The sequence below is a fragment of the Paroedura picta genome, chromosome 11, assembly GCF_049243985.1.
Source record: "Paroedura picta isolate Pp20150507F chromosome 11, Ppicta_v3.0, whole genome shotgun sequence".
Classification (NCBI taxonomy): Eukaryota; Metazoa; Chordata; class Lepidosauria; order Squamata; family Gekkonidae; genus Paroedura; species Paroedura picta.
In genome coordinates, this window is record NC_135379.1 from 11,197,150 (window position 1) to 11,224,508 (window position 27,359).

Genomic DNA, 27,359 nt, shown 5'->3' on the forward strand with positions numbered 1-27,359 from the left:
TGCCTTGTGTGGGTCACTCCCAGGTTTAATGGAGGGCACCCAGCTGGAGATTCCTGTCTTGCCTTTTCTGTTTTCCACTCCCGCTGTTGTGTAATCGGTTAAGGAACCTGTTATGCTATGGTGCAATAGGGTAAGGAGAAGAGTCGACTTGGCACATCCCCCCCCCCCCCTCGTTTCAGTCGGTTGTGAAGAGAAACTGGAAGTCTTGGTTCCGTCAAAGATGGCAACGTTGGGCCATCAGCAAACCAGCTTCGAGCCCCCGTGGTGGCACCATCTGCATTAGTTTATTCATGGCCTTGTTAACTTAGGCACTTTTATCCTTTTTTCCCTTCTCTGTTCAGTACAACTCACAATGCAAAGCGGGTGGGGGGGGGGAGAACAGAACACCTTGCAACAACAAAAGCCCATGCAGGTGACAGATGCTGACACGGAAGTTAGCTGACTATAAGTCTTTGGCGCCCAGTCAAAGCTGACTTACGTCAACCCGGAAGGATTTCAAGGCAAGAGACGTGTTCAGAGGTGGTTTGCTGCTGCCTGCCCCTGTGTCATGACGCTGGTATTCCTTGTTGGTCTCCCATTGTAACGCCGACCCTGCTTAGAATAGGCTAGCCTGGGCTATCCAGCTCAGGGCAACCAGAAGTCTACTTGTCGTTAACAAAGTAAGGTGCAGGGCAATGAAGGTGGAGCAAGTGATAACTCTTGGTTGATATACTCTTTTCCCCAGGCTGTGGGAGGAGCATAAGAGGGTCCCTCTGGAGGACATGTTCATCGCTGGAGGCCTGCTGCTTGAGATTCTTTTTAATTGGTGGTGTTGGGGACTGAGTCCTTTGCCGTCTGAGCTGCATCCTGGTCTCTTTCCCCAAAATTTGGAGTTAAGGAATTATCATCATCATCAGAGATGTATTACATTTCTTAACTGCTCTTCTGAGCCTGGCTCAGGGCGGTGTACATTCATAATTATAAATCCAGTCAAAACAATAAAACCTTAAGCATATATCCTATGTTAACAATTAAAACCTATTAATAAAATATCATTAACCAGCGGTATTATTATCAGCTGGAAGATTCATTTCTTTTTGTACTGCGATTTATCGGCTGCCTCTTTCAACTCGTGGCGGCTGACAATCAGATAAGAATTGCAAAATCTAACAATAAAGCCCCCAATTCTAAAAACCTCCCAAATTAACTCCCATAAAATTGATCCCTGCCAATAAGTTTATCCCAGGCTGCATATTGCAAAAAGAGGATTAAGGGAGGCTTTTCTAAGCATCTACTCTCCTTGTTTTTGTGTATACCTAAAAAAGGGAGCTCTCGTTTGCGAAACCTGTAGGTTTTTAAGGTGCCACAAGACTCTTTAACACAGATTTTGAGTGGGCTGAGTTGGCAAGTTTTGAGGTGATTGTTGATTGTTTGACACCTTAAGGCAGGGGTAGTCAAACTGCGGCCCTCCAGATGTCCATGGACTACAATTTCCAGGAGCCCCTGCCAGCATTTGCTGGCAGGGGCTCCTGGGAATTGTAGTCCATGGACATCTGGAGGGCTGCAGTTTGACTACCCCTGCCTTAAGACGTTGTAAATAGGGCCCTAGGGCCCAATAACTAGGCCGTCTCATTCAGATTCTGGTAAATTTTGGTCTCATGCACCTGTTCTCCCTGTGTATGTATGTAAACACAACATATGTTACACATACAGCTCCTTCTAAGAAACTCAGGGGGGCAAACCCGGTTGTCTCTTGCCCAATTGTCCCTACAAGAACACTGGGAAGAAGGGCAGTGATTATCCCAAGGTGGTTATCCCACCAGCTTCCTGATAGAGTGGGGGTTTGAACATGATTCCGGCTAGTTGTTTTCGGCACTCTGACCCACTCGTTTGGCTTCACCTTACTTTTTTGTTCTGGTTTTAGTCTGTTTTCCCCCCCGCCAAATGGAATTGACTTAAATAAATACAAATTGTTGCACAATCCGTGAACCGTGAAGGCGCAGAATGGCAGTGCCTTAGTTAATGGGACCGGAGCAAGATAGTTTTGTTTTATAATCTGTCGTCTTTGTAAGTGTGAAACCAAAGTGTGTGCTTTTCGACAGTTGCACTGCCAACAGTGACGTGATTGGGAGGGGAAGGTATGTACTTAGTACCACCTAGATTGTATTACAGCGAAGTCGGGGAGTGGAGGCAGATGGTAATACTTGCAGAAAGTTAGAAGAAGAAGAAGAAGAGTTGGTTCTTATATGCCGCTTTTCCCTACCCGAAGGAGGCTCAAAGCGGCTTACAGTCTCCTTCCCTTTCCTCTCCCCACAACAGACACCCTGTGAGGTGGGTGAGGCTGAGAGAGCCCTGATATCACTGCTCGGTCAGAACAGTTTTATCAGTGCCGTGGCGAGCCCAAGGTCACCCAGCTGGCTGCATGTGGGGGAGTGCAGAATCGAACCTGGCATGCCAGATTAGAAGTCCGCACTCCTAAACACTACACCAAACTGGCTCTCTTAGAAGTAGTGAAACGCACATCAAACATGGGATGGGGGGAATGGAAGAAGAGAAAATGTAAAATAGAGGTTCACATCAGAGTACAGTTGCTGTGACCTGGAGATTCATGGCTGCTTCTAAATAATGGCGTTCCAAGTAGGCTTAAACCCTGTTCAAGTTAGTGCCTTTAAATCACCCCCAAAAGAGAAAGGCAAATCGGGCAAAGTTGAATAGCCAAAATGGACATGGGGAAGAACTGTACTAGTTGGAAATCTTGAAACAAGTTTCCTGTGCCCCCAGCATCATGATCGATGCGCTTGAAGGCTGGCTTCCGGAAACCTCAAGTGACCCCTTGGCGTTTTCAAAAGCTTAAAAGCTCGCTGCAACCAAAACAGTTCCTACCTATCCCTGATGTCAACACAGTCAGACGGTGCAATCCGGATCCTAACACTGGCTCCAAGCATAACAGGTTTATGATTAACTGTTCAGGAATGTTTTTAGTTGTTGGGCTAACAATGCCCTTGGCTCTGTACCACTTGTGGTCTCCGCAAAGCTGACAATTTGGTTCAGCTAGTTAGAGCAAAGAATGGCTGCTTGGAATTGATGAACTGAAAGCCGAAGGAGAGGCCGGTCCTTGGAAGGACTGCTGAATTCCTTGACACTAACCACCCCTCTAGTTAGAATCATAGAATCATAGAGTTGGAAGGATCCTCAACGGTCATCTAGTCCAACCCCCTGCACTGTGCAGGACACTCACAACCCTATCGCTCATCCACTGTAACCTGCCACCCCCTTGAACCTTCATAGTTCTTTGATATATTACTGTAGCCTTCTCTGCATTGGCTGCTTCAAGAGCCAGGGCCTACCCTCTTTTGCTGGCTTGCTTTAAGTCACGGCTCTGACATTGCCCCATTCCTGCCATGCCTCCATTGCAGACTTTCCCTTCAGGTCCCTGTCCCTCTGTTTCTGCTTCACGTTTCTGATCCGTGGCTGCAATCCCTAAGAAGTGTTTCTACAGGAGCGTAAGGGAATTGAATGTACATCCAGAGTTGTCTTTGTAGTTAGCCCCATAGTCAAAGAGGGAAAGCTGCCAAGGAGGTTTACTATGTATTGTTTTAAAATGGTGTTAACTGCCCTGAGCTAACAGGGATGGGGTAGTATACCATTAAAATGTTTATTTATTATTTATTGACTGGGAGGGGATCAGGGAAGGTGTTCTTGAGTGTCATGGTGCTCCTGGGCACTACATTGGAGACCCCTGCCCTGGAAGAAGAGTTGGTTCTTATATGCCACTTTTCTCTACCCGAAGGAGTCTCAAAGCGGCTTACATTCGCCTTCCCTTTCCTCTCCCCACAACAAACACCCTGTGAGGTGGGTGAGGCTGAGAGAGCCCTGATATCACTGCTCGGTCAGAATAGCTTTCTCAGTACTGTGGCGAGCCCAAGGTCACCCAGCTGCCTGCATGTGGGGAAGTACAGAATTGAACCCGGCTCGCCAGATTAGAAATCCACGCTCCTAACCACTACACCAAACTCGTTCTCCAAACTTGGAATGTTCTGATGGGGATGTGAATTTTCTGGAAATGCTTGAATGGGAACATCTTTTCCAATTCAAATTCAAATGAATATTAAAGGTAAAGGTAAAGGTATCCCCTGTGCAAGCACCGAGTCATGTCTGACCCTTGGGGTGACGCCCTCTAGCGTTTTCATGGCAGACTCAATACGGGATGGTTTGCCAGTGTCTTCCCCAGTCATTACCGTTTACCCCCCAGTAAGCTGGGTACTCATTTTACTGACCTCGGAAGGACGGAAGGCTGAGTCAACCTTGAGCCGGCTGCTGGGATCGAACTCCCAGCCTCATGGGCAGAGCTTTCAGACGGCTGCCTTACCACTCTGCGCCACAAGAGGCTCTAAATGAATATTAGCAGGATGTAAATGTTCTCAAAAGAAGGCAAGACCTGGGGTTCATGCATGTTTAGTCTCCCACATCTTGCTCATCTATTGTGATTAATTTGTAGCACAGCAGCCCTGAATACTATAGATAAACTATAGATATATACATATGTGAGGGGGACATTTTTCTGCCCGGCATGGCTGCTGATCCCCCTTCCAGCTGAAGTTACGCTGCTGTGGTCGACATTCTTTGCGGAATGCCTGGTGGAAGACTGATGCTGACATTAGAAGCTAAACCAAGAGGTTGCTCATTCTCTTAGGCTTTTTGATATTTCCGCTTTTGTTGCGTCGCCCCGTTCTTAACACCCTGTTAGGTGGCTGGATTGTTTTATTATAGAGGCTTGTAACCACTTTGGACATAGCCTGTGGAAAAGGATGTAAGCATTTTGAATAAAAGAATAAATGAGTATCTTTCAGGACCAGCGCTCACAGCTCAGTCGTAAATCGCATATGCGTGGATAAACCCCAGAGCCAATCCTTCACTTCATTAGTTAAAAGTTCTCCTGTCTCAAGGCTTGGAAAGACCTCTCCTCGAGACCTTGGAGAATCTGCTGGTTAGGGGAAAAGGAGCTAAGGCCAAGACTAGTAGGAAGGCATTAAGAACTAGTGCTAGGGGGAGAACAGCATCCTGCCCTCCTCCAAGTGACAACCTTTCAAATACTTAAAGAGGGCTATCATGTCCCCTCTCAACCTCCTTTTCTCCAGGCTGAACATTCCCAAGTTCCTCGACCTATCTTCATAGGGCTTGGTCCCTTGGCCCCAGATCATCCTCGTCGCTCTCCTCTGTACCCTGTGCCTAAGGAGGTGGTGAGCTCCCCCTCGCTGGCAGTCTTCAAGCAAAGGTTGGATACACACTTTTCTTGGATGCTTTAGGATGCTTAGGGCTGATCCTGCGTTGAGCAGGGGGTTGGACTAGATGGCCTGTATGGCCCCTTCCAACTCTTAGTTGTTGCATTTTTTTTCCTGGCAAGGACATTTTGAAGAGAATGGGTAAGCTTCCAAAGAGGACGAAATAACTGTAGAGTTTTTAATGCTTGGTTCTCTTTTTTGCATGCGCAGGACCCAAGCTACTGGATACAGGTGCATCGGTTGGAACACAGCGATGGGGGAATCCTTGACCGCGACGATATTCTCTGTGATGTAGCTGACGATAAAGACAGGGTGAGTATCGAAACGCGGGTGAACTGCCCTTGCGCCACTAGTATTTATGGAATTTAGGTAGAAATGTGTGATTGTTTGGGACACTGGAGCAAATGATTAGAGGGCAGAGAAGAATTTTTGAGATGAAAAGGTGAACTCTACCCATTTTTTAACACTCAAAAGAGGGAACCACAATAATCAAAACGCTTTTTATGGTTTTAACTGTTTTAATGCTCTTAGTGGATTGATGTTTTTATGCTGTTGTAAGCTGCCCCGAGCAGGCTACTGGGGGGGGGGGGGCGGGGAAGTCATATAAATTCAACTATTATTGAATAAATAAATATGTTGATGGGGCAAGACCTGTGCTGGGTGAATGCTGTTGTGAGGATGGTAATTTGGCAAGGTCCAATGGGCCAGTGATTTGGCTCCAAGCCCATTTTGATGACTCTGCGCAGTCAACTGCAAATCCACGCTGGAAGCAGTCGGAGTAGATTTTAAAAGTCAGGATGTCCCCCCTGCTTTCTGGAGGGGAGAATGACAGAGGATGGGAAGAAAAGGGTGCAGGCCAACCATCTTGAAGCTGAGGCGATGGTAACTGGAGGTGCTTCATTACTCCGGCTTCTTGCAAAGAATCCTGTCACTGCCGTGATAGCTGTTTTGCTTCCAAGGATTCTGAATGCCTTTGGTGTTCCATTCTTCTTTATAGTGAAACAGGAGCGTGGGCCGCTTTTATGTCGGTGAGTTATATAGCTCGAAACTCAAGTGCCACTTAAGTAAGCAATGCTGCTAAACGACAGTGCATGTCTCTGACACGGTCTTCAGATAACATGTCCGATAGCTTTCTTTTGACTTCCAAATTTAGTTTCCTTTCTTGTTACAGCAGGGCTGTTTTATTAGCTTTTATCCCTTCAGGTAACTGTGATTCTCCGTCCTTCCCCCGTGTTAAACCTCTATGGCAGGGGTAGTCAAACTGCGGCCCTCCAGATGTCCATGGACTACAATTCCCAGGAGCCCCTGCCAGCATTCGCTGGCAGGGGCTCCTGGGAATTGTAGTCCATGGACATCTGGAGGGCCGCAGTTTGACTACCCCTGCTCTATGGCTTAAGAGTCCTGAGTCGCTGGTTTGTTCAAAGCACATTGTCAATATCGAATGTGATTGTACTACGGGTTGGCATGAAGCCAGTCATTGTAAGCTCTATTCTTATAGCGGCTCAGGGCTTCTTTCTGGCATGTTTACCCGCGGCATACCATTTTACACCCACTTGGGCCAGAGCGGGCTTTTCATATTGGGCCTTTCATTTCCCCTGTCATGAAGGGTTTTAATTGTTCATTGTCGAAGTGGCTCTGTGTATCATTCAGTCGACTTGGTGTTGTGTACTCTGGCCTGGCCCTTTATCAGAGATGCTACATTAATAATGTGGTTTTTTTTATTTTGTGGGAGCTCCGTTGAAAGGCTAGGGCATACAGAGCTCAATAGGCATGATTCAGAGTTGCCCTTGTGCAACAGTTTGTCGGTTTCTACCGGAGAGGGGGGGGGGGAAGTGTTAGTTTACTGTCTGCACACAAGTTTGATAACCTGAGTTAATTTCATAGAATCATAGAGTTGGAAGGGGCCAGACAGGCCATGTAGTCCCACCCCCTGCTCACTGCAGGATCAGCCTCAAGCAACCAGTATAAAGATCTGTCCAGCCGCTGCTTATAGAATCATAGAGTTGGAAGGGGCCATACAGGCCATGTAGTCCCACCCCCTGCTCACTGCAGGATCAGCCTCAAGCATCCAGTATAAAGATCTGTCCAGCCGCTGCTTATAGAATCATAGAGTTGGAAGGGGCCAGACAGGCCATCTAGTCCAACCCCCTGCTCACTGCAGGATCAGCCTAAAGCATCCAGGATAAGGATCTGTCCAGCTGCTGCTTGAAGACTGACAGTGAGGGGGAGCTCACCACCTCCTGAGGCAGCCATATTAGAATCACAGAGTTCAAGGGGGCCATACAGACCATCTAGTCCAGGGGTAGTCAAACTGCGGCCCTCCAGATGTCCATGGACTACCATTCCCATGAGCCCCTGCCAGCATTTGCTGGCAGGGGCTCATGGGAATGGTAGTCCATGGACATCTGGAGGGCCGCAATTCCATTGCCGAACCACACTGTGAATTTCCCTTCCTGATAACTACCCAATACCGTTCTACACATAGTTTAAAGGCATTACTATGGGTCCTACGTTCTGGTGCTAACAGGAACCATTCCATGCCCTCCTCTAAGTGACAACCTTTCACATACTTAAAGACTATCTCTCTCTCTCTCTGCGCCAAGCTTCACACTACAGGGGAAAAAAACCCCTTATTTCTAAAATTATAATTTCGTGGAATCATGCCGTGGGATATAAAAACCGCTTTGATGAATAGCAGAATACTTGGTATGGGAGAATAAAAGTCTTGAAGGGAGCACAAAATAAAATGTATAGAAAATCTCCCCTGTTTTTTGGGATTGGACTTTTTTTAAACAAAAGAAATAGTGCAAACACAATATGCAAACAATACAGTCTCATGTTGCTGAGGAAATAACTGACTGGAGACTTAGTTTGGCAGATATGGGGCTGGCATGCAATAAAAGATGACAGGCTTTTCTTTCAGAGGAGGAGACCGTCACCAGCCAGAACCTGCAATTATCTGGTCTTTAATTTACAGTGACACAGTTTGTCTGGAATGGGATGTTGTGCAAGCCTTGCTGCTTTTTGTTTCCATATTCCATTTATTTCCATGTCTCACAGCTTTTACTGGCACAGATTAGCATCTGAGAGATCCAGGTTCCCATTTGCATGCTGCCGTGAAGTTTATTAGGTGAGCTTGCACCACTCACTAAGAAAAATCTGAACTGGAAAGTTTGACACCCGCTGACTCTCTAGACTCTAAAGCAGGGGTAGTCAAACTGCGGCCCTCCAGATGTCCATGGACTACAATTCCCAGGAGCCCCTGCCAGCGAATGCTGGCAGGGGCTTCTGGGAATTATAGTCCATGGACATCTGGAGGGCCGCAGTTTGACTACCCCTGCTCTAAAGGAACAAAGGGAGACTGTACCCTCCGTTGCTAGAGTGGAACCCTCACAAAACTGTACCATAGCAGATCCTGGGGTGAGCCCTTAGACCAGGGGTAGTCAAACCGCGGCCCTCCAGATGCCCATGGACTACAATTCCCATGAGCCTCTGCCAGCTCATGGTCATTGTAGTCCATGGACATCTGGAAGGCCACAGTTTGACTCCCCCTGCCTTAGACCATCTCCCAATGCTCAGCGTTCATCCATTTGTGCGAATTTTCTCCCTTGGTTGCCATCCTATATTTTGCCTTGCTGGCCTAGAGGGCTTTTTATCCTACAGTTTTTTAAAGGAGTCGAACCACCTACAGGGCTAGGGGGGAAAGACCCTGTCCTTCAGGCAATTAATGTTTTTTCTGGTGCTTGGAAAAAAATATACTTGCCCAGAAGATAGGGTCTTCCACCCCTAGTCCTGTGATTCGGCGCCTTAAAATGTTTTTGCATTATAAGTGACCGTGGGTAATACTAATGGTAATACTAACTAAATATGTCGCTCTTGTTTTTGTCACTCCCTTTATGATGGGTTGTTTAGCTATTTGAATTCTGTGACTATTTCCAGGGCGGGTGCCTGCATATTCTGATGTCAGGGAGCTGCTGTTGGCCAGGACTTTTGGCAGAGCCCACTGTCAGAGACCCCACCCCCACCTCTTCCCCTCCCCTGCCCGATGTCCCCCTGCCCATTTTCTGGCAAGTCCTCCTCCACCCCTGCCCCCAACTTCTCAGCATTGATGGGGAAGTTCGTGCAGGTGATGCACAGTGGCAGCTCTTCTCAGGGGAAGTCAATGGGTGCAACAGCTCCATTGAACAGCCAGTGCTGCTGGAGGAAAGGTTGCAGGTGGCTGTGATTGGAGGTGATGGAAGGGCTTGTGAGAAGGGGAAGGGTTCATAGGTGAGCACACACACACAGGTGGTTAAGTGGAAAGCGAGAAATGTGGTGATGGTGGTGGTGGTAGGGGGGCTGGTGGGTGCAGGAGGGGTCCCAGGGCACTGCCTGTCCAGGCCTTTTCTCTTTACACACAACCTGTTTGTTTCTTTACTTTGTGCTTGGAGGCACCTGTATCAAGGCTTTCTACAGGTAGTTGCTCTTAAGAAACCTGGATTCCCTCACTCAGCTTCTCATTCCGTAGCATTCTGTCAGCGTTTTTCCTCCTCTTCATCTCTTATTGATGCCCTCGGTAGTGCAGAGATGCAAACCAAGGCAATACGGGTATGGTAAAGTGGCCGTGTCTAGACCAGACTGCCATGCGCGCACATCAATGCATCTGCCCTCCATTAGGGAGGCGGTTTGCGGCAGGTTTGGCTCAGCTTCCGCAGGACAGATGGGGAGGGGTAGAAACGGGGGTTGTCTTCTCATCGGAGGCTAGGTGCCTGCGTTCTGTAAGGCCCAGCAAAGAAACATCGGGCATTTTGTGTATGTGTGCGTTGTTGTGCAACTCAGCTGGTGGTGGAGAACGAGCCGTCCATTGAGTAGATCGGGGCTGGACCGGAGTTCATAAAACATTCATAGCACAGGGCAGTGTTAAGTGATCAAGTTGCGGCTGAAATTTTCCAGCGAGATAACAAATTGTTTTATGAGCAAAGCCCCATTTTAAAGCCCTGCCAGGAGTCTTTATCCCTTTAATTAATGTCTGGCCGGCCCTTGCCTGGCTGTGGGAAATATAGTGCTTAAGCAGATGCAGCTCCTAGGGGGGGATTGAAAGAGGCACCATAAAGCAGCTGAGATGAGGCTGGAGCATTTTGCATCTCTGTGGCCTGATTTTTCTTTAAAACAAAACCCTTCCCTTGACTCTTCAGGGGCTTCTGTTTACACAGACATTAGCCCTGCTGAACGAGTGTGTGGCAAAGTGATTGAGGTGAGCAAAAGCCGTTTGACTCCTTTCTGTGAAGCCTCTATTAAGAATCTAATCCCCAGTGCTGCTTGTGGGGTGTGCAATTTATTTGGAAAGCTTTCCCTTATAAGCCTAAAGGACAGCCATGCCCTGTGTGTCATAACCGGAGCAACTGCTGTAAAGGTATCCCCTGTGCAAGCACCAAGTCATGTCTGACCCTTGGGGTGACGCCCTCCAGTGTTTTCATGGCAGACTCAATACGGGGTGGTTTGCCAGTGCCTTCCCCAGTCATTACCATTTTACCCCCCAGCAAGCTGGCTACTCATTTTACCGACCTCGGAAGGATGGAAGGCTGAGTCAACCTTGAGCCAGCTGCTGGGATCGAACTCCCAGCCTCATGGGCAGAGCTTTCAGACTGCATGTCTGCTTCCTTACCACTCTGAGCCACAAGAGGCTCTGCAACTGCTGTATTTGTACCCAAACGTATCTTTTGGAGTGGGAATATTGGTTTGGAGACATGTTATTATAGACACCCTTGTGGTAAAGCTCATTGCGTGGTGAAATGCAACAGGTGCTAGCTAGTAGTTTGGCGTGTGTTTTGTGTTGGCAACCTCAAGGTTGTTCACACGCACACACTTGATGTGTGTTTCTCGGACACAAGAGTCTTGCGGTCATAGGAGGCCTTGGGACGTGGAGGAGAAGAAGGGGCTCCCACAGTCATCAGCCAGTACAAGAGACGTTTTATTTCATGGAAAGATAGGCTTCCTGTGTATAGCAGTGCCATATAATGCATCAATAAAATAATGTTCCTAATTTTATCTTCACAACATTCCTGTGAGGCAGGTTAGGCCGAGCAGTTGACTGACCAAAGCTGAAATGCCAGGACATCTCTAAGCCCCACTGGAGGTTAGCAACCCCAAGATTGACAGTACATTCTGTGTGTGTGTGTGTGTGTGTGAGAGAGAGAGAGAGAGAGAGAGAGAGAGAGAAATGCAGGCTTTTTGGGTCTCAAGTATTGCCCCATTCGAGGAGGAGGCTCTGATGTCTGGAGAAGCTGTCGGTCAAGGAGAAGTGAAGCATGGGGGTGGGTGGCTTGTTGTCCTTGGCCCAGCAACTGGGCAAAGAGCCAAGGCCCACCAATCAGCATCAGAGACCTGCAGGGCTCTGGGCCAATCCCCTCCAGTTTTGAATGGTGAGTCGCCTGCCTGTCCGGCACACGTTCTACTCTATCATGTGCTTTTCCTTGCAGCTTCACACCTGTACTTCCCAGCTGAGAAAGAGCGATGCTCTGTTCATGTTTTATGGCACTCATTTTCATTATTGACATGTTTATCAGATAGGGTAAGGGGCTGACCGCAGGAAGCTGAAGTCAGGGAGACCAGAATAGTAAATGTTCTGCTTGAAACCCATCAGGAGCGTTGCTTTGTGCATTTAGAAAGATGGCTGCCTATCGTTAAAGTAACAGTCAGAGTGGCTTCTGAGAAGATTAAAGCCACCGTGGTTGTAATATAGAACCAAGAAATGTACAAGACGAGCAACCAGCTGGAAATGCAGCAGACTACAGCTCTTCTGTCCGTCCTGGTTTGCCAGGCATCTCTGCTCCAAGACTGCACAGCAGGGGTAGTCAAACTGCGGCCCTCCAGATGTCCATGGACTACAATTCCTATGAATGCTGGCAGGGGCTCATGGGAATTGTAGTCCATGGACATCTGGAGGGCCGCAGTTTGACTACCCCTGCTGTACAGAATCTGTGAATCTGTTCTTCCCAAAGCCAAAGCAGCATGGTTAAAAAGCAAAGCAAGGAAGCCGGCCGTGTAATGACCAAAATCAGTGTAACCAATGATGGAATAAAGTCTTAATGTTCAACTTCAGTTTTTATAACTTGCGTGAAGAGTCTTGTATGCACCATAAAAGCCAAACATCTTATTGCTCGGGGAATCTTTGCGTTTCATGAAAAACCCTTCCTTTAAAAAATGAAATTGCAGACGTTTTGATCAACCTTCCTCGCTGCATTTATTATTCACCACGATCAAAACCTTTGTATAAAATAACACTCACGGCAACCCTACGTCTTAAGAGTCCCAGCAAAATGGGCTCCCTTATGAACATCGCAAAATGACTGATTATAGCAGGAGCAATTGGATTCCCAGAAGCAGGCTGCAAAGCAGCAGGTATTGCCTCGTCAAGGTATAGGCTCTAGGGGAGGGGTAGTCAAACTGTGGCCCTCCAGATGCCCATGGACTACAATTCCCCTGAGCCCCTGCTCTAGGGTCTCCAAGAAAACCACCCCAAGTTCCTCTAGTGCCACAGAACTGTACTCCATTGCTTTGGAGCAGGGGTAGTCAACCTGTGGTCCTCCAGATGTCCATGGACTAAAATTCCCATGAGCCCCTGCCAGCATTTGCTGGCAGGGGCTCATGGGAATTGTAGTCCATGGACATCTGGAGGGCCACAGGTTGACTACCCCTGCTTTGGAGAACGCCACCTAGCTGTGGTTGTACAAAGTCGTAGAAAGTCACAACTGACTTATGGAGGCCCCGTAGAGGCGGTTTGCCATTGGCTGCCTCCATGTCGTGACTGTTATTCCTCAGAGGTCTCCCATCCAAATACTAGCCAGGATTGCTTGGCTTTCAAGGTCTGGTGAGATCAGGCTATCCCGGTCTGGGTACCTAACGTGTACTCAATATTTCTAAAGACACAGGGAAAAGAAAACTAGCAAGATTGATGGGATCACCTGGCGCCTTTGTTGTCGTAACAGAGGGTTTTATGGGGTTTTACTGTATTTTATTGTTGCTTTATTGTTGTTGTTGTTGTTGTAAACCCCTTGGAGCCCATTGGGAGAGCGCTGGTATATCAATTGAAAAATCAATAAATAAGAGTGGTATCCTATTGTGTTATGGCTCGCGGGTGGGATGGGTGGGTGGGTGGCAGAATCACTAGATGTGAAATTCAAGTGTTGATAGACTTTACATAGCCAAGCATATGCTGTAAAACTATACAATGCTGTGTTTTGGAAAATTCTCCGGAACAGTTAGAAAACAGACGAAGAGAGATCTTGAAATTTGGTTTTACTTTTGGACGGGGTGTGTGTGAGTGAGGAAATTTACTCCCCTCCCTCCAAAACAGACCAGTATGTAGTTTGGGAGGTATACTCCCGAAAAATAAGAGTTGTTTTTTATAACCTGCTTTTCTCTGCCAGAAGGAGTCTCAAAGCAGCTTACAATCACCTTCCCTTCTTCTCCCCACAATAGGCACCTTGTGAGGTAGGAGGGACTGAGAGAGCTCTCACATTACTCCTTGGTGAGAAAAATACAATCAGGGCTGTGATGAGCCCAAGGTCACCCAGCTGGATGCATGTGGAGGAGGAGCCGGGAATCAAACCTGGCTGCTCTTAACTACGACACCATGCTGGCTCTCTGCACATTAGTCCCCCTGCACAGCTTTGTTTGAAAGGTGGGAAGATCTTTACATTGATACTACAGCATGCTTTCATTCCCAGAACACAGCCCATGCCAAGGTTCGAGGATTGGACTAGAATATTAGAAACATCTGTGTTTAGAAACATCTGTGATCCTACTTAAACAGAGATTGTTCAAAAGAGAGCAATAAAACAGCTGTTTTGTTTTGAAATGGTGTTTGGAAGTGATGGGCAAATTGTTTCCAAATCACGTTGGTTTAGAACAGAAGAAGCAAAGGGTCATATCAGAAGTTGAGGGTTGCAATTGGGTTGCTTGTAGGGTGCTGAGGGGGAAGAAATCTATGCATACTAAAGGGACTAAACCAGGGGTAGTCAAACTGCAGCCCTCCAGATGTCCATGGACTACAATTCCCATGAGCCCCTGCCAGCAAATGCTGGCAGGGGCTCATGGGGATGGTAGTCCATGGACATCTGGAGGGCCGCAGTTTGACTACCCCTGGACTAAACCATCTCCCTGCAAGTTGTGCTTTAATATTATGCACGGTGTGTGCCTAAAACAGTAGTAATAATTCTAATTGCTACTAGCACTTGTCCAAACATTGGGAATCATTTGTTCTGGCTTTTGTTCAGTTTTCATTGGGGATACGCTTTTGAAATAACGGCTTTAAAGAGCGTTTTGCTTTCTTAAATCTCACGCGGGTCCTTCTGAAACAAATACGCAGTGTGATCTCAACTATTTTTCAAAATAAAAAGAGGAGGAAAAATAATAGCATCGCTTTATTCTAGTTTGTCTGTAAAACGCAGATGTGATGATGAGGCTGCCAAATTTTCATTGGGGGATTTTCTGACTTAAAAGGCAGGCAGGGATTTTGTATTTGTTTCTGCCTCCCCGCCTTAAAAATAGTGTCCCTTAGAAATTCCATGGAACATTTGCTTATCTGTCTCCTTTTTTGCCAGCTGCACATGCATCCTTTCAGGATCTTCTCACGCAGGTGTGTGCAATTTAGGCTTGCAATTTAGAAGTAGTTGGGGATTTTGGGGGTGGAGGGACAGGGTCCTCAGCAGGGTACAGTGCCAGAGAGTTCACCCTTCAAAGCAGCCATTTTCTCCAGGGGAACTGCTCTGTCAGTCAGTCAGTCAGTCAGTCAGTCAGTCAGTCAGTCAGTCAGTCAGTCAGTCAGTAACCTTTTATTGGCATAAAATGTATAATACATATAAAAATAGGTTTGAAATTTCAACAAAATAATAAAATGGGGTTACATAACCAAACAGATTTTAAAATGATTAAATAAACTATAAGAGATAAAATACAAGGTAGGCAGCATATTCTAAAAGCATCTTAGTTAAAACTCTGGCAACTAAAATGGTTATCTGGAACTGCTCTGGGTCATCTGGAGACCAACTGCAGTAAAGGGAGATTTCCAGGGCCCACCTGGAGGTTGGCAAGGCCAGTGCTACTAAGCTGTGTCTTTGGTCAACAATATATTCAGTATGGCTAATCTGCATGGGAGGTGAACATAAGGAAAATAAGGAAAATAAAGGCGAGATGGCATTTGGGAAGTGAGGGCCGTGGACAGAATATAAGCAAAGATAACAATGAATAAATGTGAGTCCAAACAGTTATGCGTGAACGTTTAGATCTTGCTGCTGTTGGGTATGAAAACTCACAAGCTGAAGAAATTCTTTCTGGCAGGAGTGGAAATCAGAGAGCAATCGGGAGGCAGGCAAAGAGCAATCGGGAGGTATAGGGACTCTGGGTAAATGTGAGGAAATAAACATATAATCATAATCAAGTGTCCAGTATTGTCAGTTCCGCAGGGCCAGTGAAACAAGAGCTGTTCCGTCAGGCCTATAGTAGAAATAATGAGATGCTGGCCTCTCTGTTTGAACGCCCACCCCTCTAAGAACTTATTTGGCCCCCCTCAGTTTCTGCAATTGTCTAAATCAGGGGTAGTCAAACTGCGGCCCTCCAGATGTCCATGGACTACAATTCCCAGGAGCCTCCTGCCAGCGAATGCTGGCAGGGGGCTCCTGGGAATTGTAGTCCATGGACATCTGGAGGGCCGCAGTTTGACTAACCCTGGTCTAAATGCTTTGGAAAGAGATGGCTGAATGAATACGTGAATGGGGTTGGTTTTCATTGTAATCATGAATTTTGGCGTTTTGAAACCTATTTAGCAATTGTATTAAAAAATTTCTTGGAAGCCTACGGGAAAAGGGTGGAATATCAATGTAAAAATAAATACAGAAGCCATGAACGGTCCAGAGGACCTTTTCCTCCTCATCAGAGGTGCTGTGCCAAGGGTTCTCACTGGTTGTTTTGAGGTATGATGGGTAAGCAACCAGAGGCAGGGTCTTTTTAGTAGTGGCGCTTCAGTTCTGGTGTGCCCTCCTCCTAGCCTGGTGGCTAGGGGGTCAGGAGAATATCTGCTTTCTGTTACCAGTGTGTTAAGAGTAATTTTATTAATTGCCTGAAATGGAATTGTTTTATCACTTCTCTCTTCCAGGTTATAACTCTGGGCCTTCGTTTTGCATTTCTTTGAGAGGCTCTGTCGCGTTTTGCAAATCACCCGTTATCCTGCTCCTTTCACTCTGTCCTTCCTAATTTTATTGGGCTGTTTGGTTTTATGTTGTTGTTTTTATTTACAGTTTGCCACTCGCAGGTTTGAGAATGTGGCTAATAACTCACTGGCTGGAGGTAATAAATGTCCTGTTAAGTCGGCTGTAGATACGCTTGTTTTATATATGTTTAGTATAAATAATGTTTATTTCTGTCTTGCTTTATGGCGTAAGAGAGCATTAGCTGATGGCTTGAGCCTTAAATCAACAGCGGAGTCCGCATAAGCTGTGCCAGTTTGTAGCCATTCATATAATTTTATTCGGTGGTAAATCTGGACAATGTTAAAATTCACACACTGGGCGATGCTGCTTTCCTATCCATTTAACAATGCGGCCCCTAATCCTCCTCATGAAGAGAGAGAAAGATACGGCTGCATTTGAAACGCTGGTTGAGTAGATCATAGTCCTTTTATCGCTTACAAGCAGAGGCCTTTTCTAATTAGATATATGTTCTGTAGGAATGATGAGATTTATACACTGGCGTACTGGCCCCCATATAGTCTTGCTTAAGGTGATGGATAAAATCTTCTTAGTTATAAATAATTCACATTTATCTCACATGCAAATTGGATTTCACACATTCCAAAGAAAGGTCTCTAAATCAAGGGGGATTTTAAAAAAAAATCAAGGCAAGGCCATGCTCGTCGAGTCCCTTAAAAATGCATGCAACAAATGCACAACACAACATTTGTATTCTTGTTTAGCTGTTGCACCGTGTAGTTGACCATGTGTAAAAAGGTAAAGGTATCCCCTGTGCAAGCACCGAGTCATGTCTGACCCTTGGGGTGACGCCCTCCAGCGTTTTCATGGCAGACTCAATACGGGGTGGTTTGCCATTCCCTTCCCCAGTCATTACCGTTCACCCCCCAGCAAGCTGGGTCCTCATTTTACCGACCTCGGAAGGATGGAAGGCTGAGTCAACCTTGAGCCGGCTGCTGGGATTGAACTCCCAGCCTCATGGTCAGAGCTTTCAGACTGCATGTCTGCTGCCTTACCACTCTGCGCCACAAGAGGCTCTTCTCCACAAGAGGCTCTTCTTGACCATGTGTATTTGCAAGCAAGAACTGTTTTCCTTGGAGAAACAGGCTGTGGCCACGGTGGTCTTGACTAACCATCCCTGGAGAGGCATCTAAATGTCATTGAGGCCTTTGCATAGAGATGCCTTCTGCCTTCCCAAACATCCATTTTTCTCTCGCCCCTGTTCTAAAGGATTCAGGCAGGCAAGCATGATTTCCCCTCCAAGGTTTCTCATCCAAGCACTAACCAGGGCTGACCATGCTTAGCTTTCAAGATCGGATGAAATTTGGCTAACCTGGCTCAACCAGATCAGGGCGGCTATATTCTACTACCTTATTTTGCCACGACTGTATACACTGTATCCGTAGGATCATAGAATAATAGAGTTGGAAGGGACCTTCTGGGTCATCTAGCCCAGGGGTAGTCAACCTGTGGTCCTCCAGATCTCAATGGACTACAATTCCCATGAGCTCCTGCCAGCAAACGCTGGCAGGGGATAATGGGAATTGTAGTCCACGAACATCTGGAGGACCACAGGTTGACTACCCCTGATCTAGCCCACTCACAACCCTGTGGCTCACCCACTGTAGCCTGCCACCTCCTTGAAGGATCTAGCAAAGGACAGCTGATGTTCTGCTGTAATTCTGTTAGCACAGTTGCACATGTGGAATCTATGGAGCTATAACCCTAATAAACACTCTCTAAGATAGCAACTTTCAGTACTGAGGGTGGTAATGAGAGCTCTACATTTGTGGCTTCGTGACACTAATTTGTTTTTAGGAGTCCAATTCAGGTTCTGGGTTTCTTAGGTCACCCTGGCCACACATATACATCTTTATTGGGTTGGGGTGTCTCTTTTCAGTACAGGGCAAGTGACAGCAACTCATGGGCACCTCACATAGTTGTGATAAACAGAAGCAAGAGCTAAAGGATTGCCTCCCCGCCTGCTTTAAAGTGTCACCGTTTTTCTTGTCGAAAGTAAGCAATTAAACACACACAAAAAACCCAGTGTCTTTTATTTGAGACATAAATGCCTCATTTTCTTTAACATCTGACTTCTAAAAAGTAATGGTGTGCAGCCATCTGGAACACTCTGTCATGTCAAATTGGTTAATTTTGTTCAGGGCCGGGATTTCCCACCATGAATGCGTTCTTCGCAGTGCGCAGGAGGGAGGGCTGTGATTAGGCCTTGATAGCGGCCTGCTGTCTGTGGTCCTGTCTATCAGTTGGGTGTTTCTTCATTCACTGCCCGTAACATCCCCTTGGCTCCTTGCCAGAAGCAGATGTAGATAAAAAGTCAATCACAGTCAGTCAGTGGGTGGAAGAGATTCCCCCCTCCTCAACAGAACTCTGGAATTTGCAGAGAGGGATGCTTGATTGCCTCAGTGTTCCATCTTCACTTGACTGACATATATATTTATTATCACATCCATATTAATTGGTGTTCCTATGATTATTATTAACCGTAGTAATCATGTTGTAGCTGTGATCATCGTCGTCTCGATACCCTGCTTTTCTTCCTGAAGAGGAGCCAAAGCAATGTACTTTGTTCCCTCTGTCTCTACCTTAGCCTCACAACAACTCTGTGAGGTAGGTTAGGCGGAGAGGGAAGGTGAGGGTGAGTGACCCGAGGCGAGCTGGTTTTGATACTCCACTTTTTTCTGTCCTGAGAAGCACCAAAGCAACTCACTTATACAACCACTTTCTTTTCCTTTCCTCTCCTTGTGGGGCAGGTGGGGCTGAAAGAAGTGTGACTGGCCCAAGGTCACCCGGCAGACTACGTGTATAAGAGCAGAGAATCAAATCCGGTACTCCAGTTAGGGTCTGTTGCTCTTAATCATGACACCATGCTGCTTCTCAGCACAGTGTCCTCTTTCTTTCTTTCTTTCTTTCTTTCTTTCTTTCTTTCTTTCTTTCTTTCTTTCTTTCTTTCTTTCTTTCTTTCTTTCTTTCTTTCTTTCTTTCTTTCTTTCTTTCTTTCTTTCTTTCTTTCTTTCTCTTTCTTTCTTTCTTTCTTTCTTTCTTTCTTTCTTTCTTTCTTTCTTTCTTTCTTTCTTTCTTTCTTTCTTTCTTTCTTTCTTTCTTTCTTTCTTTCTTTCTTTCTTTCTTTCTTTCTTTCTTCCTTCCTTCCTTCCTTCCTTCCTTCCTTCCTTCCTTCCTTCCTTCCTTCCTTCCTTCCTTCCTTCCTTCCCTCCCTCCCTCCCTCCCTCCCTCCCTCCCTCCCTCCCTCCCTCCCTCCCTCCTTTCCTTCCCATGGCAAAGTGAGGATTTGAAACTGGGTCTAGTCCTATACTCTGGGCCTTTCCACATGTGCATTTTCAGTTTGTTTTCAGTGCATTTTGCAGTGGGATTTTACCGTCTGAATCAGAAGAACCCACTTTCAAACCATCTCTAAAGGGCCTTAGAAGTGGATTGAAAGTGCATTATTCGGGGTCTTTGAAAGTGACCAACCAATCCACCCTGCTGGCGCCTCCTTTTGGGAAACGGGTGCATGCACACCAACACACAGAATCCTTAGCCAGGAGACAAGAGGCCAGGTTGTAAACCTGGAAAGCCTTGCCAAGGAGTCACAGCCTGCAGTTGTTGATTTGTTAGGCCTTCAAAGCCGAGAAGCCTTTATGATCCCCATTTGACACGTACAAAGTTCCTCTTGCTGGAGAGCAGCATAACCCTGTCCGTCAAGTGATACCACACGGCTAGGGTAATGTGTCTCAGCAAGGGAGGAGTTAAAGAAAGTGGCTTTGAACCCCAGTTTTTCTGCTTCGCCTCCACCCTGAAGTTGCTGACAGTACTTCCACACCCTTGTGGCTTGCAACAAGTTCCCTTTCCTTTACCTTCAGTATGCTCAGAGGGAGAGGCGCTACCGCTTTGGACCGGAATCGTGGCATCTCTCCGGTGCTGAGGAATTTCTGCTTCCCAATGACAACCACTCCGAGGAGTTCACCTGCGACCATTCGGACAGGTGGCAGCTTCTTTTCCAGCTGCACCAGTTATGCTTGTTTGCTCTGCTTTCTGGCTTGAAGGAAACCCATTTGCTCGGGGGAAATAGAGGCCTCTGGAAACCAGCGCGTCAACCTGGATTATCGAATGCCCGGAGCTAGCCCTGGCTTAGGTGGATTTAAAATGGCAGACAACCCAAGGATGAAAATGCGAAAGAAGTCTAATTCGTTTTCTTACGATCGCCGGAGGGACTCTGTGAAAGTGAAGCGGCAGGCCAAATCTCTCCGTTTCAAGTCTGCTACCTTGGAAACCCGCCGCGGCCGAAGGGTGGAGAGGCAGGTTGGTACAAGTGAACGTGGCCTGCTTCCCTCTCCCAGGAGGGCAGTGCAGATTTCGGTTCATCAGGTGGGGCTAAATGCTGAAGGTTTTGCACTGCTCCTGATTGGTTGACTTTTTCTGCTTGTGAAATGTTAGCGTCGTTTGCCTGCTTTTTGTTTGTAGCTGAAAGAAAGGCTTTGTGTCCCTTTAGCGCATTAGAAGAAGAGTTGGTTCTTATATGCTGCTTTTCCCTACCCGATGGAGGCTCAAAGCGGCTAACAGTCGCCTTCCCTTTCCCTTCCCCACAACAGACACCCTGTGGGGTGGGTGAGGCTGAGAGAGCACTGATATCACTGCCCGGTCAGAACAGTTTTATCAGTGCCGTGGCAAGCCCAAGGTCACCCAGCTGGCTGCATGTGGGGGAGCGCAGAATCGAACCCGGCATGCCAGATTAGAAGTCCGCACTCCTAACCACTACACCAAACTGGCTCTCCATGAAGCTTGCAGGTCTCAGAGTGTGCTGAGGCCTTCGCATACCAAATGGGCCCACCTTGGTGTTGCCGGCTGAAGTACTGTGATGCCAAAACATAGCCAGGAGCTCCGTGCTCCAGAATAAGAGACACCGATTCCCTTGCAGGCCTCCCTGTTAATCTTCCCAGCAGGCAGTGTTAGAAAAACTCACAGGACTTTGCAAAGTAGGTGACTTTGGGGCAGTCATTCTCTCTAATTTGCCTCACAGGATTATTTATAAGAATAATACGGAGAGGAGAAACCCATGTAAACTGACCTGGACTCTTTGGTGGAAAGGGAAGATTGTACTAAATACGCAAGTGCTAAAGTTTAGCTTAGTTCCCGGAGGAACTAAACAAGTAGGAGAGAGTTCCGTCCCCCCACCCCCCCTGTTCTGGAGGGACCAGTTTTGGAAGGATTGGTTCTTATTTATAGAGTCTTAGCAGCTTTTCCCCTTAGGCTCAAGCTGGGTAAAGAAGAGTGAACAAACAAGAGCATACTTCAGCCCTGAATCCACCAACCCTTTCTGCCCGTGTATGTTTATTGTTTTGGCGAAGAACGCTGTGATCAGCCATGGGGCAGGCGTGTCTGTAACTCCACTTGCAATCCTGTTTGGTGACATCATGTCATACAATATGGTAACAACTTGGCGGGTGTGTGGAAGAATTAGAAATAATTGTGATTTTAATGTGTTTTCTAAAAGACGTGCTTTGATTCTATGAAAGCCAGCTTAGTGTAATGATTAGGAGGGGTGGCTTCTAATCTGGTGCTCCTCCACATGCAGCCAGCTGGGTGGCCTTGGGCTAGTCACATTCCTGATCTGTTTTCACAGATCAGTTCTCTCAGAGCTCCCTTGGCCCCACCTACCTCATAGGGTGTCTGTTGAGGGGAAAGGAGGAGAAGGGGATTGTAAGCTGCTTTGAGACTCCTCCTAGTAGTGTAAAGCGGGGTATGAAAACCAACTCTTCTTCATTGTTTTAGAAAACAATCTGCTGCTGCTCTACTCACTAGAAATCAGCCAGTGTTCACCGTGGAGGGTGGTCTCCTTTCAGCCCATCCTTAATTTTAAGTTGTGATATAAAAGGCTCCTGGATCAGGGTTGTGGCTGTGAGGCAGCCTAGTGAGAAGTACTTCAAAAACAAACAAACCAAGGTCGTTACTGTAGCTACCTAAGAGCAGACTTCTCTGAGCTCCACACAGGTATACTTACCTACAGAACTGGGCTTACCAGTTTGGTGGCAAAAGCCGGCAAGCGTCTTCATTCACATATTCATGTTTCGTGTCCAATTAGCTGGACAGATGCCATAGGCTACGCAGGACCCCTAGTGGTCAATGGGAAGCATAGACTTAAAAAATAGTCCTACAGTGCATCAATTAAAAACCAGCAACTACATGTGTGATAAGATGAGGCTTTCACTGCTAGAATTATCCCTCCCCACTGTTTTCCAAAGAAAAAGAAGAAAATTGGTAGTCATGTATATACAGTCATGAAGCCTGGTGTTTAAACTGCAGTAAAATGAATGCTTCTTGCTAGCTCTTTTAGTCCTTTTCTGTATTGGGTCTCATACTCACCCCATGGGCTAATAGTAGCCTAACTTAGAACTTAAATCATAAACAGGGCCATCCTCAGCAGACTTATATGCCCAGTCTTTTGACGTCGATGGACTTAAGGATTTAATTCCACTTAGGCTTGCGCTGTAAGAACATGATCCGCTGTAATGCAGGCAGAGCACTGGGTGCAGGGGACCAGATGCCATGTTCCCCCGTTCCTTGCTGCAGAGGCAGCATGCTGGGTAAGGGAGATGTTTAGGAGCACTCTGCACACCCCCTGGATCCTCACCCAGGCAGGCCCATTCCTGAACTGCATTTCTTTGCATCCCTCCGTTCTTCCATCCGTGTGCCCAAAAGGATGTTTTGGAGGATTTTCAAAGAACTTATTTAGCTTCAGCAAACTTGCAGTATCATGTGCCCGTCTGCCGTTCCCTGGGAGTGCAGACATAAATTACCTGCTTGAACAACTTGTATCCATGAAAGAGGGTGTAAGGGAACTGGGGTCAGGCGGATTATGAAAAGTCTTCTCTAACTTTGCCCTTGCGACCACTGCTGAAATGGTAGATCGGCTGTTGCCGTAGGATTCCGACCCGCCTGTAAAACAAACATTTTGACTTAAGAGGTTTGACTCTGGCTGCTAATTGATGGTATTTCAGGGCAACAGACAAACTCCTTACATAAAACTATACGGCACAGCTGAGGTTATATGAAAGCTGCTTTCTATCATAATAGCAACTCTGCTGCATGGCAGTAATTGTTGGAACAGGACTTGAAAGTCCTGGGTTTGAATCTCCACTCTGCCCTAGAGTTCACTGGTTGACTTTGGGTGAGTCACTTTTGCACAACTTGATGTTGTGAGAGCAAAATGGTGTGTGTGTGTGTGGAATGATGGATGCTCCCTGCATGTCTTCCAGAAAAGATGAAAAGATGAGATAAAATATTTGCAGATAGATAATACTGTGTCATGAAATAGCCTTTAAAAAGTGTACGTTGTGAACATCCTAAACGACAGGATTGATTTTAATGTTTTACGGCAAAGCCAGAAACCAGGTTTAATTTATCAGCATAAAACCCTAGGCTCGAATAGTGCATGCCTCCTTTTGTCTCCCCACACCAGGAGGGGGACCAGAAATGTCTTTCTTGTGGGTTTTTGTTTTTTGTTCCCTTCATGGGTTGGTCACAAAGGTCATCCGTGGCAGGAGGGGAAAAACCCGCTTGGATTTGCCCGACTTCATATACCTCGAGGTCCAAGTGCTTATTTCCCTTTGATTTGTGGCCTGTAATTTTCACTGACAGCCTTAGTGGCTTTTAGGGGGAAGGAGTGTTGACAAGCGGCGTCGATCGGAGCAGATGCTCCCTCATCTGATGGCAGCCAAAGGACTGCAGCATCTGGCAGAACTGAAGTTACAGTAAATCCTAATGGAGGTTCATCCATTATTTAAAAGGTAGTTTGAGGGACGGCAGCAGCAGCCCTTGCCAATCTCGGCATTGCTTGGCGCTTGGACATGGAGCAGGAATGTCTTTCTTTGTACGGAGATGCTCGTTTGTGAAACTACGAAAAAGAAGAAGAAGAGGAAGAAGAGGAGGAAGAAGAAGAGTTGGTTCTTATATGCCGCTTTCTCTACCCAAAGGAGTCTCAAAGTGGCTTACAGTCACCTTCCCTTTCCCCTCCCCACAACAGACACCCTGTGAGATGGGTGAGGCTGAGAGAGCCCTGATGTTACTGAAGGAGAAGAAGAGTTGGTTCTTATATGCTGCTTTTCTCTACCTGAAGGAGTCTCTCAAAGTGGCTTACAGTCACCTTCCCTTTCCTCTCCCCACAACAGACACCCTGTGGGGTGGGTGAGGCTGAGAGAGCCCTGATATCACTGGTCAGTCAGAACAGCTTTATCAGTGCCATGGCGAGCCCAAGGTCACCCATCTGGCTGCATGTGTGGGAGTGCAGAATCGAACCTGGCATGCCAGATTAGAAGTCTGTACTCCTAACCACTACACCAAAGCAGCCTTCCTCAACTTTTTTACTGTTGAGAACCCCTGAAACATCCTAACCGCTACACCAAAATGGCTCTGATTCCACTGCTGAACTACTCTGGCTGTGAAATCTCTCCCCCCCCCCCTGCCGGATATCTTGCCAGTATTATTCTACACATATTTAACCCCCCTGTCCTCTGATGCCAATAGACTGAATCTGGTAGTTTCCTTTCAAAACAAAATTCGTCACGAATAACACCTTTGGGAACTTGAAGGGTTTTCTCCTCAAACTCCCCTCCCCCTTTTACTTTAACGTACTCTTCTTGCCAATCAAGCGGTCAACTAGAGAATGTCTCTTTTTTAGCATGTAGCCCTCAAGGAACAGTGACAAATGACACCTTGATGGCAGTGATTGAGTTACCGCATCACTTAGAGTACAATAGCAGGGAATGCAGATTTAATTTTGAGACATGGATCTCTTTCTATCAGCCTTCCACACCTGTTTGTTTTAAGAGTGGATGGCTGAAAATTGATTCAGGGAGTCACTTTACGGACATTGACGGATGAGGTCCTGCAGCAACGTAACCGTATTGTATGCTCTTTTCTGAACATGGCTTTTCTGTGTTGTCTTGGGGGGAAACATTGTTCCCACCGTGGGTGTGTGTGTGTGTGTGTGGAGGGTCTGTTTCCTCAAAATATTTGTGAAGTTCTCCTAGCATGCATTATGCAAATAAGTTTACATCCAATATTAAGGGTGGAAGTGGAAGTTAAGCAGGGTCAGCCCTGGTTAGTATTTGGATGGGAGACCACCAAGCAAGTCCGGCATTGCTATGCAGAGACAGGGAATGGTAAACCATTCCTCTTGCTGCAAAAAGCCTCCATGTTGGCTGCAACTTGATGACAAAAGGAACAAAACAAAACAAAAACTGTACTACTCTGTGAACTTCCTTGATCAGCAAGACCCTTATTTAAACAGCTGGTGACACATGGGGCAGACTGGCATGTAAACAGCATCCCATGGCCAGAGCAGCATTTGCAGGGTAGTGCAGAACAGCGTTTGCAAGGTAGTGCAGAGCAGCGGCTCCAAAACTGAACTGTCCTATTGTCACTGATGGATCAAATTCAAAGAGGATGGATGGGCTGTTTAAAAGGAGGTCCGCGGGGTCTTCCATCCTTTGCAAATGACTTGGGTCTTGCAAGAAGTGATCAAGTGGCCCTTAGCTAGATGGGTGGGTGGGGCAAGGCCAGGTTTGGTTGAGGCCAGGGTGAGGAAGATATAGGGCCCCCTCTATAGCCTACAGTCCATAGTTAAGAGCTAGCAGACTAAGAAGAAAATCTATTAGGACTATTTGGCACCCCCCCCTCCTGAGGCACTGGGGAGGGGGGGTAAGAGAGGAGGTTGCACTTGAGGCTTTTATTTTCCCCCCCTCACCCTTGGATTACGGAATTGTTGCCTTTATGGCTTTATCTAGTGGGGCTATTTTCTTGTAACCCACCACAAGACTGTTCTCGCGAGTGGCGGGTTAGAAATCGTATAAATAAATAAAATATAAAATACAATTTTGTCCGGTGTTGAAATTAAAAGAACATAGGTGCCTCTTTTTGTTTTTTTTTTAGAAAAATCAAGTACTGAGCCTAAATCTACTCCTTGTCGATGGCTTTCCTGATTTCTTGATAGTGTTGCCCCCACCCCCTATTTACAACAAGCTCTTTCCCCCCCAACTCAGTGTGGGGTTTCTCCATTTCCTTTTGCGTGAAGCCCACACACCACGCCCGCTCCCTCCTCTCTTCTGGCTACCTGCAATGCATAGTTTTCTCCAGGTGTGCCCCAAATCACACAGTTATGAACTTATAAAAAACAAAATGCCACACAAGTCTAGACACAGTAAAAGGCCAGCCCCGTGGAACCCAATGGGGCCGATTTGAACAGTCGTAGCTCGCTTTGCATGAGCCTCTTGTGGCGCAGAGTGGTAAGGCAGCCGCCTGAGAGCTTTGCTCATGAGGTTGGGAGTTCGATCCCAGCAGCCGGCTCAAGGTTGACTCAGCCTTCCATCCTTCCGAGGTCGGTAAAATGAGTACCCAGCTTGCTGGGGGGTAAACGGTAATGACTGGGGAAGGCACTGGCAAACCACCCCGTATTGAGTCTGCCATGAAAACGCTAGAGGGCGTCACCTCAAGGGTCAGACATGACTCGGTGCTTGCACAGGGGATACCTTTACCTTTACCTTTAGCTCGCTTTGCGCAAAGAAGAGGCTTAAGCATGTATTTTTCGGGTCTAGCAAAAGCCTCCATCCCATGATACAGGTAAAGGAATCAATAATCTGTTAGGGATTGGAGTGATTTTTATCACTGACGGTTAGTAGCATCGGAGCAAGGATTTCAATGCGCTGAGAATGAGTACTTGAAAGCTGAGAACAGAGCAGTTATTTCTTTGCCAAGCTTATAAACTTTAAGGTTACTGGTGATCACTGTGAGAAAAGTACAAGTTAATCTTGTGGTCTAATCCTGTGTAATAATACGCCATGCTCTGAGTATATTCTCATGT

General features: G+C 46.7%; 1 protein-coding gene across 3 annotated transcripts in view; it reads left to right on the forward strand.

Annotated features, from left to right (window-relative positions):
- The window catches only part of PARD3 (par-3 family cell polarity regulator), a 550,919-nt gene that overhangs the window by 77,389 nt on the left and 446,171 nt on the right, over positions 1–27,359 (forward strand). For all 3 annotated transcript variants that reach the window (XM_077303562.1, XM_077303560.1, XM_077303561.1), the window contains exon 2: positions 5,472–5,573. In XM_077303562.1, coding sequence (XP_077159677.1) covers positions 5,472–5,573 — 102 coding nt within the window. The remainder of the gene's footprint in view (positions 1–5,471; positions 5,574–27,359) is intronic.